Source organism: Siniperca chuatsi, linkage group LG7 (genome assembly GCF_020085105.1).
Source record: "Siniperca chuatsi isolate FFG_IHB_CAS linkage group LG7, ASM2008510v1, whole genome shotgun sequence".
NCBI lineage: Eukaryota > Metazoa > Chordata > Actinopteri > Centrarchiformes > Sinipercidae > Siniperca > Siniperca chuatsi.
The window spans coordinates 26,894,136-26,911,032 of NC_058048.1; the positions used below are offsets into that span (position 1 = coordinate 26,894,136).

A 16,897-nucleotide genomic window follows, 5' to 3' on the forward strand; every position below is an offset into this window, starting at 1 on the left:
TCTTTTTTCTGCCAGTGAGTTAAGTCAAACACAACACATTCTGCATGATTTATCATTGTTGGTGTATTTTTTCTTATTTTCAACAAGATTAAAATCGTGGACAAAAGGACAAAACAAACACGCATTTAGCTAAAAAAATATGCCAATTTTGGGGCATATGTATAGTTCCAGTGCAGTCCTGCTGAACCTTGAATGAACTTTTGAAAGTCAAAAATGTTGTCAGGGCAGGAAATAAACTTTTTCTGCTGCTAGTTGTGGTGGCTGATGGATAAAACTTCCGAAGATGCTTTCACTATTTACCAACCAAACTCGGGATGGGCGATATGGACAAAGTGTTCTATCACTATTACATTGTTTGTGATAGCAATAGAAATTTTGATGAACATTTTCTGGAAATGTAACTAAGAAATTAACCAGATGGAAATGCAAAGGTAGTCGCAAGCAAAACTCCAGTGAGTCCAATATTGCCATAAAGAAATGGCTTCAGTGATTTGTGATTTCAGTGATCATAAACGGTATAGCAATATCTACTGGTTGACAAACGACAAATTGTCTCATGGTATATACTGTATATCATTTCACCCAACCCAAAGCCAAACAAATGGCAGTTCTAAAATTTTTGGCGGCTTACTTTACAAATTCATGTGCAGAGTTGTCATATAGCTGCCAAAGTTTAAATTGACCAGACTTTTGTTGAGGTTAGTGTTAATTTCCTGCCCTGTATTTATTATGTGTATATAGGATCAGGAAACCCTTGTGTCTATTGTCATAAATGACCTTATGGATTGAGGTTGTGTAGAATCAAAGCACCAAAGAACCAAGGCATCTTCTAAAAACCAAATGAGGTGTTTATAAATTACAGTAGGAAAATTGATGTTTGAAGCCTAAACAATAAGCCAAACTAATAAGACAAAAATAAAATAATAAAAACATGTCACATCCATACTTGAAACATGAGGGAGTCCATGTATAATTTCTGGCATTCTGATGTGAATGGCCAGTACATCTCATCAGTTCAACACCAGTCAGACACAGCTCTGTCTTCAACGTGATGGTGTCTGGATGTTTTGTCCATGAGGGGAAATGTTAGAAGATGGGAGTGCTCAATCTGGCTCTCTGCTCTTGTCTTTGTAGAGATGCAGCTCCTCCATCTTCTCCTGCAAGAAGGAAACAGGCATGGAGCAGCCTCGGGTTCTCTGTGGCAGTGTGTTGACCTGGAAAACAGAAAAGACAAATTCATCATCAAGATAAGATTCTCAAACACAGAAACTATATTTTATTGTGGGAAAACCCTTTCAGTTTCTAGTGGGAAACCATATTGGTTCATCAAAAATCTCACAAAAAAAGTCTCACTTCACACTAGTGGCTAAGAGCCGTGCAAAGTTTTAGTTTTATCTGCAGAGAAAGGACTTAAATAATGACAGTGAGTTCTGTGGGTTATCCTGAGTAAAAGGGACAGTGTTTCTGGAGAGAGGTGTTGCTTTTGAATTTGTCAAAATGTAACAAAATTCCATTCACCTCCTTTGTACATAAAACCTCAGTAAAGCAAAAGTATGGGCTCGGTACTTTTGGCAGTAACCTACTTTTCTCAGTTCTCTAGACAGATTTACTTTTGGAAAGAAACAAAGGATTATGTGTGTTGTGTTAGGGATTTTAGACTAGAGGTCTAATCAGCCAACCTAAGTGAAGAGTGTGTGAGTGTGAGTGTGTGGAATTTAAAATTTTCTGACTTTGGCCAAAACATTGTCAGAAACTTATGCTATAAAAATAATTTGAAAGATGCTATGATCATGCAAAGATTATCCACATAGAGGATTTAAATGATTGTCCCACAACAGCAAAACTGTTATTTAATAAATCTTAGTACACCAGTGGAATTTTAACTACAGATTTCACTATGTGCTCGACATCTACAGGAAAATTACATTAAGGAGAGTCATTTAAAGTAGTCAATTCACACTCCAAACAGCCAGTATTTGTGACTGACCATCATTTATTAGCTCCTGTAGTAGCATCTGAAAGTGTTTAACCCAAGTGAATCACTGCTGGATGTGTTGTTTCTCTACCTTGGACTGACCCCACATAGAGTCACTCGAGAGATTTAGACTGACACACTGATGTTTCTTCAATTGCTGGGGTCATGAGCATTTGTGATAGAAAAATAGGTCAAGAAAGGTCAAGAAACTCTGTCCTCCTGTATGATCTCCTTGCAGGGACTCACACCCTGTCTCACCTTTTTATCTGGAGACGCAACAAGAGAGTTGTGGTGGTTTCCCCTCTTGTCCTTTTTCTCAGGTGTCCACACTCCAGGATCTGTCTGAGTGGAGCGGTCCGACAGCGTCGAATCACCGGTGTTATTTTTCCAAACAGAGGTGCCCTTGTTGTGTTCTGTCTCGTTACTTTGGGGGAAAATAAAGGCCTCCTCCTCTGAACCTGACGGGGCACATAAGACATCAGTGTGCTGGGTTAAAGGTAATTTTATAGACAGGGAATTTTGGGTGTTACATGTGTGTTCTGTATATGATAGAGGAAGGACGTACTCCAGCTGTTGCCCTTGGTTCTTGAGTCGGGGGCAGGGGTGCATGGGCAGGACCCAGTTGTGTTTTTATGTTTCTTCAAGCACTCTTTCCCCACCAGATCTCTACAGTGTCTGTGGCAGTTTATCCCACAGTCTGAGAGACAGAAAAAAAAATCGAGACTTTAACAGAAGCACTACTACTTAAAGGATCAGTTCACTCAAATTACAAAAGGTCTGTGGATTCAATGCTTGCACCACAAAACAAATTACTGTCACCTTACTTTCACAAGGCAGGTGGAAGCAGAAACCTCAGAGACAGATATCTCAAAACCTGGACCAAAATGATCTGCTTGGCCAGATACCACAAGAGGTAAAATGGGTGAACTGACCCTTTGCCATCCTTTAATGGGGCATCATCTTGCTCTGATGAAGCTGATTACTCTGATAAAGGATGAAATTACATGGATTGTGATCTTACCTTTACAGTGGTAGCCCTGTTTGATGACTCCCCACAGCTATAAGAGGACAGACATAATACATGTGATATTGCAGTTTGATTGGCCATTTATATAAAACCAAAAATGGATCCAATGGATACTCACAAAGCCTCCACAAGTTTCACAAAACGTTGGCCGTTTATACGTGGTTTCGTGGAAGTTGTGCGCGTCATTGAAGTTGTAGCCCAGCTTGGCACATATAGACATTCCCCTCATGAAGTAAGAGGTGATGTCTTCATGGCTGATTTGTCCCTCCCTGGGCAGAAAATGTTCCAAAGTACAACACAACAAGTGAGTAAGTGAGTTGAGGTTTCTATAAACCATTCAACAACTCATACATATTTCGTGTTTTCTCTGTTTTGCAGGCACGTCATGGTGAGAGGCCTTTGTGCGTGTTGCAGCTTCCTCACCTGTCAGTTTCGTGAGTGCAGAAGGAGAAGGGGAAGTTGGCTGCTATTTTCTCAAAGTCATCCAGTGAAATGTAACCATCCTGGTTCTGGTCGTAATTTTTCATTATGGACTGCAGGGGGCAACAGAGCAATCAGATATTCGATTGCACTTGTCAAGGAGCATTTGGTTAGTTCTGCTTTAGCATACCATGTAATAAGGAAGTGAAAGACATGAGGTTGTTGCAGAGTCACATACTCACATCCACCATCTGTTTGACATGTTTAGATATGGTGTCAGGGTCGAGCCTGGGGGTGACCCCTGAGCCCCACTCTGCCACTACAGGCGGTTTAACTGGAGCTACAGGCTGTGAACCGACAGAAGCAGTGATGAGACACAAAGGACTGCACATGTGAGAAACAAGAAAAAAAAGAGCACACCTACCACATAACATGCTTCCCTAACGTACAGCGCTTTGATGTGGCTGATTTTGATGTATTTCAGCACTGCGTCTGTGCTTTTGTTTTGAAGAAGATGTTACACCCACAGAGAGCTACACAAACATCCCTCCTCTTTTGAAAAGTGGTTGAAACAAATGTGAGCCTGATGGTGTTAGATAGAGCTCAACTTCAAAGAAGAGTATGTAGCTCTACTGACCTGGATCTTGGAGTTCTTGGGTTCCTTGGTGTATGAAAGTTCATATATCTCATCCTCAGTGTAGTATAAATCTAGAGAGAGCTGAAGCATTAAATGAACATAATTTATGATGTTCTTCGTGGAAAGTTTTAAAACTGAATTCTTAAAAATCATCTCCTAGTTTCTGTCTCGCACCGTGAGCAGATGCAGAAGGTCTTTGTTGGCCTCGAAGGGCGGTTTGCAGTTGTGAATGGCCAGCAGGTCGTTGATGTTGCTGTACAGGTGCTGCAGTTTGCTCAGGTTGATCTTGTCCTCGTCGATGTAGTCCGGCAGGGCCTCATTCAGCGAGATCAGATCCTTCAGGTGGACGCCCAGGATGGGCACCTTGAAGCCGCTGCACTCGTTGTAAACCCGCCGGTAGTTGCTGTAGTTGCTGCGAGAGGAGAGCAGCTCTGTCATTTCACTCAGGGCCTGAAAGAAGATAAAGATCAACAAAGTAATGATAAATGAGCCTGTCATGTGTCTATGTATTTAGTTATTTAGACTAGTATAACCATAAATATATAAAATACAAATGTAAGAGATCAACATTTGGTCCAAAAATATTCTATATACAATTCTGTCACCACATAAATAATGAATAAACAACATGGTCTTGTTCCAACATTTTCAGGCAAGTATGCAACATTACAAAGTCTTTCTTGTTAAAGCCTACCAACAGTGAATTTTGATCATTTGAGCTATGTTCAAATTTTAGGACATAGTTGTACATGTATGGACATGTATGCCATTATGCCATGTATGCTATTCTGTATGTAAATGTAATTTTCCATATGATCTTAAATGTAGCATATATTGTCCGTAGGGTCTGACCAGTGTTATTTTTTGTTTAAGTCCAATGTAACAGAACATCTAAACAACTAAAAAGAAATCATTGATATAAGGATAAGACAAAGAAACCTGTGTTGTCCCCCAAAAGAAAACAAGAAGTGAAAATGTCACCTATACCGAATAATTCTCCAATTTGCTGTTACACCCAAAGGCATTATTCTTCACCCTTATATAACACGTTAAATGGCAGAACCTGCACACATACTGTGCTAGTCTCACAGTTAAGGCAAAAAAAAACAATTCAATGCCACCAATTTAGATATATCTTGACAGACAGAGAAAGTAAACGTAACAAAATCATTAATAAAAAATATGACATTAAGAAGGAGGATGATTCAAGAAAGAAAAGTTTCATCATTATAGCTTTGTGGTGAGGTAGTCATCAACAGACTGACTCATGGTTATGTGTAATATTTAAAATACCTTAGTGATGTCAGGAGGCAGCAGGTTAGATGTGTCTTTAAGGCGGGAGATGGAGCTGTGACAAAGGCCTCCAGTCACTGCCATTAGAGTGTTAAAGTTTTGCAGTGCTCGAAGTTTCTATAGAGGAAAGAGCAGAGTGAATGGCTGCGGGGTGCGAAACAGCACATAAAGTAATTTTCCCCAAAACAAAACCCAAACAAGTACATTTCTTGGCAGCCAAACAAAAATCCCTCTGAGCCTCTTAACCAGTTTGTGATGTTTGATCCCTCAACCAGTTTACCTGAGCCACATGAATGAACTTAGTGAAGACCTGGGCTCTCTGCTGGGCTGTATGTCTGCTGAGGATCATCAGCTGGACCCACTGGGAGACTCCATTACACATCATGACCGATCGCTCCAGAGCAGGGTTGTCCCTCACTGAGCCTCGCACCACGTAGCTGCGGTAGTCCAGGAACTGGCCAATCAGATAACAGTGGTCAGGCAGGAAACAGCTTGGCCAAAAGGCGGTTGAGTTTCACACTGTTTTCACGCAGTATGTACAAGCAGAATAGAAATCTCACCAAATTCAACCCAGCCACTTTCACCAGTCAGATAAATGTATTGGCCACTGTTAATTGCGAGAGCAGATCATATTTTGTACTACTAACTGCTTTTCTACTGAAAGAGAAAACAATTCTCCAGCTTATGGAAGGAACATCTTACCTGACTTCTCAGTAAAAGGAAAGATGCGGTACCACTTTCTAATATGACATCATTAAGGCTTTGAGTCTGTGGATGTAGATATTGAGTAAATGGTTTTTGGTATGGATGCTCTGTAGCTCTTTTCCAGAAAGTAAGTGGTCAAACTGTCCATTGGATCTTGCTTATGAAACCCTTGAACTTACTAAAAACACAAAGAAAGTTATGCTGCACGAGATATTATGCACCAGCCAGGTGGATTTCTGACAATCTGACAACTTAAAAGTAATTCTTACAAATGTTTTATTACTGATACCTAATATATTTTAAAAAGACTGTGGCCCTTAAACTCTCTGTCACCAGCATTGTTGACACTCCTGAAGTCTCCTTAATACTCTTACAGTCTGTCATTTCATTGTATGCACTGTCTCTGTATTGTATCAAACCCTAAGATATACAAAAGTGTCAGTGCATTTGATTGTTTAGCCTCAGGGCTTGTGCACTTTTTAAATGTACTTGAGCATGGAGAGAAAGTGATTACCGTAAAAGTTTCTGCATAGCTGTCAGGTAAAATTATGTTTTAACTATAAATTGTGGCCACAGTATCATGTCTTTCTTTATCAGGGGATAGATTAGTATAGCCATATGAAACTTGGCATTTTAACAAGTATTTGTTCAGTTATTAAATCTTAATGGTTTGCACTTTCACCTGTTGTGAGTGTTTGTTTCGGGAGCAGCAACATCTCTGCAAGTTATGGCAACAGGATGCCTCATTAAGCAAAGTAAGGACAGTTTATAGTGAGAAGAACTGAACTTACTGAAACGTTACAGAAGTTCTTGAACTCCAGGTAGCTGAGGTGCTCAGCCATCTCATCTGGCTCCATGTGGTCGAAGATCAAAGACACCTTCCTCTTCTTCACAGAGGGTGAGGGCGCCTGGAATATGTTCACATGAGGGCTTCTAGGAAAAGAAAGCCAAGCAACAGGACAAAAATAGACGTTTTTTTTCTATTTATAGAAAAACTATATTTTCTATTTATAGAAAAACTTGTTTGAGTTGTGGCCAAATAAGCAAACTACAATTCCTCCAGGGCATGATGGTGAATCTAATCAAAACATGGCTCACAAGCAGGAGGTGTCCATGAGCTGCGAGTGCATTTCCTTTCCGTCTGACCGGACCAGCGCCCACAGGTCCCCCATGGTCTGCTCAAGGAGGGGGTCTGCCTCGAATACCGCCGGAAACTGGCTCATCCACTGTCTTGAAAAGAAGCAGAACAGAAAATATGTTTACTACCTGCAAATAGAGCAGGAAAACCAGTTCTGTCACAGGCTGTTATACAACACGCTATTGTGTCTGGTGTCCTTACTCACCTGATAAGGTGGCAGATCTGTGTCCGCCTCAGTCCTCTCTTGTCCAAGGGACAATCCTTATAAGTGAGAGAAAGAGTCAAGGATCCAAACACACTGTGCAGATATGGCACAACATTACACTAAACAGCAGCAGGGACATATACTTCAAATCTGCTTTGCCGACGAGGAGTGCAAAACAAAGCCATGCCTGTTTCCTGATCTGATTAATGAACGTGGACATGTGATTGGGAGCAGTGCACTGGTGGGACCAGAGTATTGCACTGAGTGACAGTGGAGGATATAGGGTGAGAAGTTTCTGGGCGAACATCTGAGATGGCACGACCCAACTGTGCATCATCAGGGTCATGTGGACCAGCTGGGACCCTCTGGGGCTGGAAAGCTTCCCCTCTGAATCTGCAACCAAAACACAGCAGCACATTTCACACAAGGAAGATTAATGTCGTTGAAAACAACAACAACAACAACAAAAACTCTGGGCTGCACGGTGGCTCAGTGGTCAAGCAGTTCAGTTCAGTTCATTTCAGTCAGTCAGTTAGTTCTACTTGAGTGGGTTTTAGATTTTCATATTGGTTTTCTCCAGGTGCTTTGTTTTTCTGTCACACCCCCGAGACATGCAGCTCAGGTGGATTGGAGATTTTAAATTTCCTGTAGGTGTGAGTGTCTGTCTGTGTTAACCTTGCGACGAAATGACAACCTGCCCCGGGTGTTTTCCTGCCTTTCGCCTACTGTATGAGATACATCCAACTGTGACCTAGAGTAGAAATAAGCAAATGAAGAAAAAAAAGGTCTAGACAAATGTGTCTAATTTACTTGATATACAATGTACCTTTTCATCATGCATTATATCATAATGGGACATAAAGAGTGCAACCAAGTATTAGTCAATGTCTCTCACTGGGTTGTTTAAGGTTGTTGGTAAAAGGGGGAGAAGGCCAAAAATGAGATTGGCATGTGGGTGTGGGTATCATTACTTGTCACCTTTAACGTATTGACCAACTCAAACCAAGTAGCACTGGAGCTTTTCCACTCAGTCAATACCAGCTTTTGATCCTTTTCATACCCACATATAGAAAAAAATATTATTGCACATATTTGCCTGCAGCAAATCTCTATCTCATGTGCATGCATGTGATCTGCTGTTGAAAGTAGTGACAACTACTGACTGTAACACATTTCATACTTAGTGGTATTATAAATCTAAGTAAATCACACAAGTTGTTTTTTTTATTCGTACTGTACATGAGGTTTTGATATACATGCCTTATTGGTATTACTTTAAGGATACCTGTATCATGATTTAAGGGTCAGTACAACCAAACAAACAAATTCCACTTCCTCCCTGTGGTATCTGGACAATCAGATATTTTTGGGTTTATTTGTTTATTTCTTTAATGAAAAATGCTCCCTAGGAAAACTGTTTGATTTTCCAGATTAACCAGAACGTTATTTTTGGATAGGCATGTTGCTGTTGAATTTGTCAAATGTCACTTTTCAGTCTATGAACATAATAAAATAAATGTTATTCACCTCCATTACCGTGGTGGCAGTGGGACTCTCACCAGTGGATATATCAAAACCTCTGCAAATTAAACATAAACTATCTGTGTGCTAGATACCACAAGGAGTATCCAGACATGTTTTTTTGTGATTTGGATGAACTGACCAATGAAGAGAGTGAAACCACTGAAAGTGAGGCAGAGAGGATAGAGATTTGTATAGTTTAACATTGCATGGGAATAGCTAGTTGGCCCCTGCAGCCCAACAGAACAAAGCTTGATTGTATGAGACTGCCCTTTGTCTCCCTCCCTCCCTCCCTGTCAGTCTCTCTTACCCTAGATTCCCCCCTCACTCTCCCTCATCCCTCATTTATATAACCTGGTTGTGATAAAGCGTAAAGACACATGACAACTTTGGGAACACATGCAAACACGTAGGGACAGAGACTGACCGAAGCAGTTTAGGCAGCGTTGTATGAGCTCATCCAGGCTGGCAGCACTGGCGCTGGGAGCAGAGCTGGGGCTCTGCAGAGCCCGGCTGATGTCCTGAGGACTGGGACATGTATTCCTCCTCCGCTGCACCAGCTTCCTGCTCTTCAGCCCACCAGGGCTCTCCACATTGGGCTTCCTGTGAAAGAGAGAGAGAGAGAGAGAGAGCAAGAGAGAGAGAGAGATTCAGACACAGAGAGGGAGTATACATAGCCTAGAAATAAGTAGAGCAGAGTGTGGTGAGTGCAGGTCAACATCATAGGAAATGCAGCTCCCCACATCTGATAAGCTGTGCTACAGCGCTGCAGCTTTCTGAACCATCACACACTAGCAGAACAACTGCAAACATATTGTTCTCTTTCTCCACCTGAAGCTGCCTGGCAGACAGATAATAAACAGTCCAGAATGTTCAGTATTTGTCAAATAGGTCACAGACTTGGACTTGTACTGACATGTTATCCAGTTAAGTGTCACAAGTTTAGATGGTGTAGACACCCATCCTCTTTGAAACATGGAGCCCATACCTTTGTTGTTTTAAACTCGTTTTAATGCGACAGCAAGTGAAGAGAAGACCAATATGCTATTCGTTAATAGGGTATATATAATCATAATGACTACTGTAACTCCTTGCATGAGTTTTAAAAACCTAACATAAGCTGTGTTTCTTAAGTGGTTTTAAATTGCAGATCACTATTTTGGGAGCTATAAAATATCTGGTTTAAATTGCCAATACTTGGCCAATGCCTTTGTAGTATTAATGCATGCCTTTAAACAGTAGTTACAGTATACCCTTAAAATCTGAAAGTCAGACTGAAAAAGTACAATATTACGTCACATCTGGATGAGGTCAGTACTACAATGTGTCACGCATCTACAGTGATACTGATTTGAAAGCAGTTGTAATTCTTCAGCAGTTCCTCAGAAAAGTTTCTGGGTTTTTCAGTTTGAGCTTGCTCAACAACATTCACTGTTGACAAAACAAATCTATAAATGTGTAAATGGTGTATACATAGTGTTGTCACCTTGTGTAACTGTTGTCTAGGACACGGGAATACAAAAGGAAAGAAGGAAAAAAACAATTCTGCCAGACTGAATTGTTTATTTTCCAATCTTTTCTTCTACTAAAATACTGAATAGTTTTACCTTCTTTCTAAAAAACAATCTATCAACGAAGGAAAGATCACTCCTCGGTTAAACTCCTCACAGCTCATAGACACACAGTGTGCAACCTGTGAGAAGGGGTTGTAAGTGGACATTACTTTGTTTTTTACGGATCACCAGTCCACAAGGTTGGGAACCACTGATGTAGGACAATGTTGATGTTAATTGTGTTTCCTTTGACTTTCAATAGCAACTTGCGAACAAGGAGAACCCAGACTAAAAAGAATGGCGGAAATGGCTTTTGGTCAGGCATAGCATATAGATCACAGCTTTGGCCATACCCTGCAGTGAAGCTGGATTGATGTTGAGTGCGGTCAGAAGTGCAAAAGAACTTTCAACCAAAGGAGGTCAGTATGCAACACTTCAGTTGTGGAGTGTTAACATGGAGTTACTCTTCACAGTCTTTTCAAAAACCCTTAAAAAGACAAATGAGACTGCTTTGTTTCATGATGCGATTGCTTCCTCTTCAGATCAGGGGCTCAGTTTAGCAATATCTGAGTGTATTTCACAATAAACAGTAAGTGACTCTTTTCATCCTTTTTACATTTGAACTGATATCTTTGCTTCAGTATTACAAAATATTTGAAGGAAAGGGTTTGATCCACAACCCTTCTGCCAAATTTGAAATGAAACCTGATCATTGAGTGTGTCGCCATTAAAAAAAAGATGTAAAACTTGTGCCTGAGTATTTCAGATTTTGTCCTCATGTATCTGTAGAAACAGTGTGTACCATGTAACGCTGTCAAGCTGTGTCGGTCTCTATATTGCAGCTAATGTTATGACATTACCAGGAAATACTTTGAATTCAGAGAACTGGCGACAAGTTCCCTGAATGACCAGACCTGCATCCCCTTCTCTTAACCTCTGTTTGTGTGTGCAGCTCATTTCCCCAGCCCACTCACATTCTCACACACACACACACACATATATATATACAATATATAATGAATAACTCCACATGCACATGCATCCACACACCAGTTACACAAAAACGTTGGGTTTGCTTTATGTACAACACATGAATGGATGAATGAATCTCATACAGGCGTACCGGGTGACATTCACTTGTATATTTATACCACAAGCTGCGCTCCTGCCTGTATGTGCCGTTTCATCCAACTGTCACAGTTATCACACCACACATTTCCCCTCCAGCCACGCCTGTATTCAGAAACCCTGATGGGGGGGATGTCAGTGACGACCCCATCTCTCTGCATCCTGGTAGTCCAGCTCCAGGCAGCTGGTTTGGAAACCTGCTGGGCAACAAACGCCCAATCAATTGAGAAAATCTCTATCATAGATTCCCAGAGCTCAAGGTGAAGTCTTATTTGTTTGATTTGTGTGATCAACAGTCCAAAACACAAACGTATTTAGTGTTTTACAGTCAACAACAAATACTAAGTGTATGCTTTGCATTTTTGCTTGATGAATGACTTTTCCCATTGTAATTTCTTTAGTGTGTCCTGTAAAATGTTTACATGAATATCTCCATGTATATGTTTTTACAACTAATGAAGCAAACTAATTAAAGTAAAAAACTTAAATGATTAATTCATTATCCTACATTTGGCCAATCAATTTTCTGACTTCTGATCAATGTTTTTCTTATCTTAGTGCCCTTTACAACTTGTCATCTCTCTCTGACTCAGAGTGAATTCAGCTCTGTCTGTCTCAGGAGACACGCTCGCTACTACAAACCGAAGTGCTGATGGGGAAATGTTATTGATGTCATGATGTTTGTCAGGGAATTTCCCCCAGAGTGTTGAGCAGGTAACGCAGCACATTAACAGCACAGCAGTCAGTGATCTCTTTTCTGTGCAATGAGCCTGACCAGCTTAAGAAACCGAGAGCTCTTGGTAAATACAGTCAGTGTGGTGGACTCCCATGCAAATCTGAACACAACTGGAGTTACTGTTTGGGTATTTGCATTCACCTTTTCCTAACTGTCAGACACGAAAATTGGGTAAACATAATTACCCTTCTATATTTAACAGTGCATCCATGGAAACATATGACTGCTGAAACTTGAAAAAGAAAATCCAAGTGTGCATGTCAATGAGGAAAGAACCCTAAGTAGTCTCTTTTTTAAAATATTAATGAACTTGGGTTATCATATCACTGATTTTGTTTTAGGAAGACCTTCCGCACCTCCTTTTCCTCACTGACTACTCCTTCACCCACTTTTTTCCTCTTCCTTCATCCTTGCTCTATTCAAGCCATTCAGGAAACAGCTTCTCCTTTTTTTTTCTTTGGAAATCCCCCTCTCACTCCCTTTCCCATCCGTGTCAGGACTCCTGGCTACAGATCCAGTTCCCCCCTCCCCTTTCTCCCTCTCTCGCTCCCACACTGGCAGGGGGATATGCAAATTCCTCTCTTTCTTTCCTTAATTGATTAATTGAAGCCAGGGTCCTTTGAAGGCCTTGTTTGTGAGCTGCTCTTTTTCTCTCGCTGTCCCCTCTCACAACCTGCGTTCCCTCTGCATCAAGGGAATGCGTCTACTGCGATGAGCCATTCATCCATTTGGTCCAACAATAAATCCACTGTACCAACTATTGTAGTTTGCATCAGAAAAATTGCAGCAAATAGTCATAAACCTCTTCAGCTGTTTTGTGAGGAGAAGTATAAACTGTTTGGGACTGCAGCCATGAACCTGTTGTTAAATTAAATCATACCTGTCCAACTACACACACCTTCAGTGCCAATGCATACTTTCTCTCCCTCTTTTGCTCTTTGAAAACTCTCTCTCTCTCACACACACACACACACACACACACACACACTCACACTTACATTATCTACATCAGTAATTCTGCTTCAGTTTATTTCTCTTCTTCATTTCATGTTGATTTAGTTTGTCATCTCTTTGTTTTTAGGCTTATGTTATATATTTTTATATATTTTTTTTCATCTACAAAGATTTTAAAGTCTCATTCAAACAAAATATATTTGTTATTTTGTTGTATTTTCTTTTTTCTCAGTTTTTAAAATCATTTGTGAATCTTATCTTGGCCTTATGTGTTTTTTTTTTTTTTTTTTTTTTTTTTTTTTTACAATTGGTAACATTTCTCTATACTGAGTTCACTTTTTCAAAACTATTCAGACAGTTCTCTTTACTGACATACAACACTAACAGGTTGCATTACAATATGTATCACTATTGTCTTTGAAGTATCTTATATTTATTTATTTATTTGGCATAAACCAAGATTCCATTACAACAAAAAGGGCACTTCTTTTTCAGTTTACGTCACAGAAATGAATCAGAAATGCTGCAGTATCCTTTAATAGGCTTTATTTGTTTGCCATTTTTGCAGAGTGTGCACAAAATTAAACTAAAGTAATTGAAACTAAAATAATTCAATTAATGCAATCCAAAACTACACATATTCACTATACATACTATAGGATAGCTACAGATATAGAAATACGACAGTGGTAGTCAACCCTTTCTTCTGCATTTGACCACAAGTTCTCATCGACATCAGACCTTCTGTTCTCTCTTGCAATACACCTGGGAAAGGATCTTTTTGCATGTCTGGATCCCATCGTCTGCAGTTATGTGCAGGCATCCAGCATTCATTGCGTCCAACAGGCACATCCGATCAACTTTCCACCACAATGAGGAAAAGAGTTCCTCTATGGGGTTGAGGGATGGAGAATAAGGTAGAAGGAAAAGTGAACCCATCGTGGGATGGGCTGTAAACCACTCTGTGACTGGACGAGAACGGTGAAACGCCACGTCGCATACAATTACAAAACCTTTTCATAAGCTGGCACAAGTCTGTCATAGAGGTCATCAAGGAATAAAAATAGGCAATCAGTATCCCAATTAGGTTATTTATGCGTTTTTATTTCTTTTTAGATGTAGATGTAACAGAATGTAGCAAATTGCTGTCTAATTTACAGTAATTTTGTGTTATTTTAGGTTTTGAATGTAAATTTAACAGTTTTAACAATAGTATGTAAATGTGCAAAATGGACTAAAGATTTGGTGGTGGCTGAGTTTGATTGAGACAGTTTATTAATTTTGAAATATGTGGTCACTTAATGAATTTTATGTAAAAGCAATGAAAAGTGATCTACAGTTTAGTCCACACTGACTGCTGTGCTGACTGTGAAGGGTTTTGAAAAAGTTAACTCAGTATTGAGAAATGCATGTTACCAATTGTAAAAATTCTAACTAATGATTTAAGACAACCTCACCCCTGAAGGGGAAGCACAGTAATGTGGCCACTCCAGCAGTCCACCTTAAACTCAGGTAGTTAAATCACACATAACACACATCTGACCACCTTAACATTCAACAAACCACCCTTTCATTCCAGGCAATCTGATAAGAGCTGCGGTCACAACTACAGCAGTAAATAAGTACCACTGAAAACACAGGCTGCTAAATGTGTAGTTTCTTAGCAGTATCTAAGATAAAATGCAAAAAACATCACTGGACTGACATGTAAATGGTTATGAGCTCGACAGAACATAAAAGCAGAACGCATTCCATGGAAAGGTGAACAGGCAGTGCTCAACAGGCACGCACAACTGTTGAACGTCAGAGCTCGCTTGTGTGCAGTACACACAAATAATTTGAGATGTTGATATTCTTCACTGATATGCAGGTCAAACACATTAGCTGTGACCGTGTGTGAGTGTGTATGTGTAATATGTGTGTCTGCAACCTTTCTGTTAACACAAAGCCTCCCTCTCTTCACTTCACTGTCTAGATTTAAATAAATGGCAGAAAACACACACCACACACACACACCACACACACAAACACACCAAGCGGAAAATAAAACTAAATGGCCTCATTTCTCTTCAACTTGTCAAGAGCCTTTGCACAGCCACACTGCATCTCATAACCTCAAGGTTCACACATCTCTGCAGCACACAAAGCACTTGCTGCTGACACATACTTAGACTTACACTTGCTAAGAAACTGAACTGAACTGAACTGAAGTGGGTCTGAGTGCACCAGACTAGTTTTGATGCACCCTCTTCTTTTCTTTTTAATTACCTCTTGGTCTTGTTCATTGCAGAGCTCTTCTCCTCAGCGGCACTCCTCCTCCACTGGTGATCCGCACGGGCATCTGAGCGTGTCCCTACAGCTCCATGGTTGACCCTGCTCCTCCTCCTCCTCCTCCTTCTCCTCCTCTGTGTCCTCTATGTGTTTATGTGCCCAGGACAGCAAGAGCAGGCACAAGACGTAGAGCTGCTTGGGGTCAGGGCTGCCCACCTACCAGTCATCGACTAGACTAAACTCCACGCCTAAACCCTGCTTATCAAACCACTGTGTGTCAGTCAACCTCCCTCTCTCTCTGCTATCTGAAAATGTCTATCAACCACAAATCAGCAATAAAACAGACCTCATGCTCCCTCCACCTGCAACAAAGTAGACATGTTAAGAGAAAAAGCCTCAAACAACCTTAAAAGTAGAGTACACGAGCTAACAAGACGCATTCACTTGTCCCTTCAACATAAACAAGTCAGCATCTTAAATGGAGGAACTGGCTCTGACAGATAGGGGAACTCACATCAGTTTCTGTGTGTGTGTGTCTGTGTGTGTGTGTGTGTGTGTGTGTGTGTGTGTGTGTGTGTGTGTGTGTGCAAAAGGGGGAGGGGAGAGGAGAGGAGAGAGAACAGCGAACACAAATGCAGTAGCCATAGAGGAAGGAGGAGGAGAGTTAGAGAGAGATAGTGATGAGCAATCATCTGAGCACCATCAGTGTACTCCAGGAAGCGACATCTGTGGTTCTTTTTTCAGAGCATCAACACAGAAAAAAATAGGCCACACCTAAATGTCACTTTTGATGCAGTTTTCTAGGGCATCGTCTGAACTTGGCAAAAGAATCAGTCCCTGAAAAGAGATCATTAGATGTCTGATAACATTGTTGAATCCTGACACACGACTCCCTACTAGATTTGTTCATCCATGGTCTCCAGTGTCCCCCAAATCATGTCTATCACCCTGATTTCTGCCTTTTCTTCTTCTTTTTTTTAACTCCCTGTGCCATTTCTCAGGATAGCAAGTGATTACACAGGGAGGTAGTGTTTGTGCTTGTGAATGTGGCTGTGCAGCTGGACAGGGAGACTCAAAGGCATCCTTGTTTTAACACACCAAGAGGAAGAGGCGACCAAACAGGGGACATTAATGTCCCCAAGTCTGCAGAGGTGGCTTCTTTGCTGCAGGAAGCTGACTCGCTGGCAGAGAGAGTGGGCGATATGGCATTCAAAAGCAGGGAAAGATGCACTGAGCAGGAATCCTGCAGTCCTTGCACGCCGAGTCCAAAACACCTAAAAATGCATTTGGAATTGCATTAAAAAGGAGATCATCAAGGACTTGAACAGGGTACA

The 16,897-nt window shown here is 40.8% G+C and overlaps 1 protein-coding gene across 5 annotated transcripts; it reads right to left on the reverse strand.

Annotated features, from left to right (window-relative positions):
- Positions 1-45: 45 nt before the first annotated feature.
- rasgrp4 (RAS guanyl releasing protein 4) lies at positions 46-16,064 on the reverse strand. 5 transcript variants are annotated; one of them, XM_044202778.1, is made up of 17 exons: positions 15,561-16,060; positions 9,349-9,524; positions 7,682-7,793; positions 7,401-7,463; positions 7,156-7,287; positions 6,849-6,987; positions 5,633-5,806; positions 5,353-5,469; positions 4,234-4,509; positions 4,060-4,140; positions 3,665-3,769; positions 3,426-3,535; positions 3,121-3,271; positions 2,997-3,033; positions 2,541-2,672; positions 2,234-2,433; positions 46-1,214 (listed from the first exon to the last, which is right to left on the reverse strand). In XM_044202778.1, exons 1-17 carry the CDS (start codon positions 15,575-15,577, stop codon positions 1,104-1,106), a joined length of 2,133 nt encoding a protein of 710 aa, XP_044058713.1. In that variant the 5' UTR covers positions 15,578-16,060; the 3' UTR covers positions 46-1,103. The 5 variants fall into 5 exon arrangements, with proteins under 5 accessions (XP_044058713.1, XP_044058712.1, XP_044058714.1 ...); XM_044202777.1 differs by having other exon boundaries at positions 6,849-6,990; XM_044202779.1 differs by lacking the exon at positions 15,561-16,060 and adding an exon at positions 8,076-8,151 and having other exon boundaries at positions 6,849-6,990; positions 9,349-9,483.
- Between the last annotated feature and the right edge of the window lie 833 nt (positions 16,065-16,897).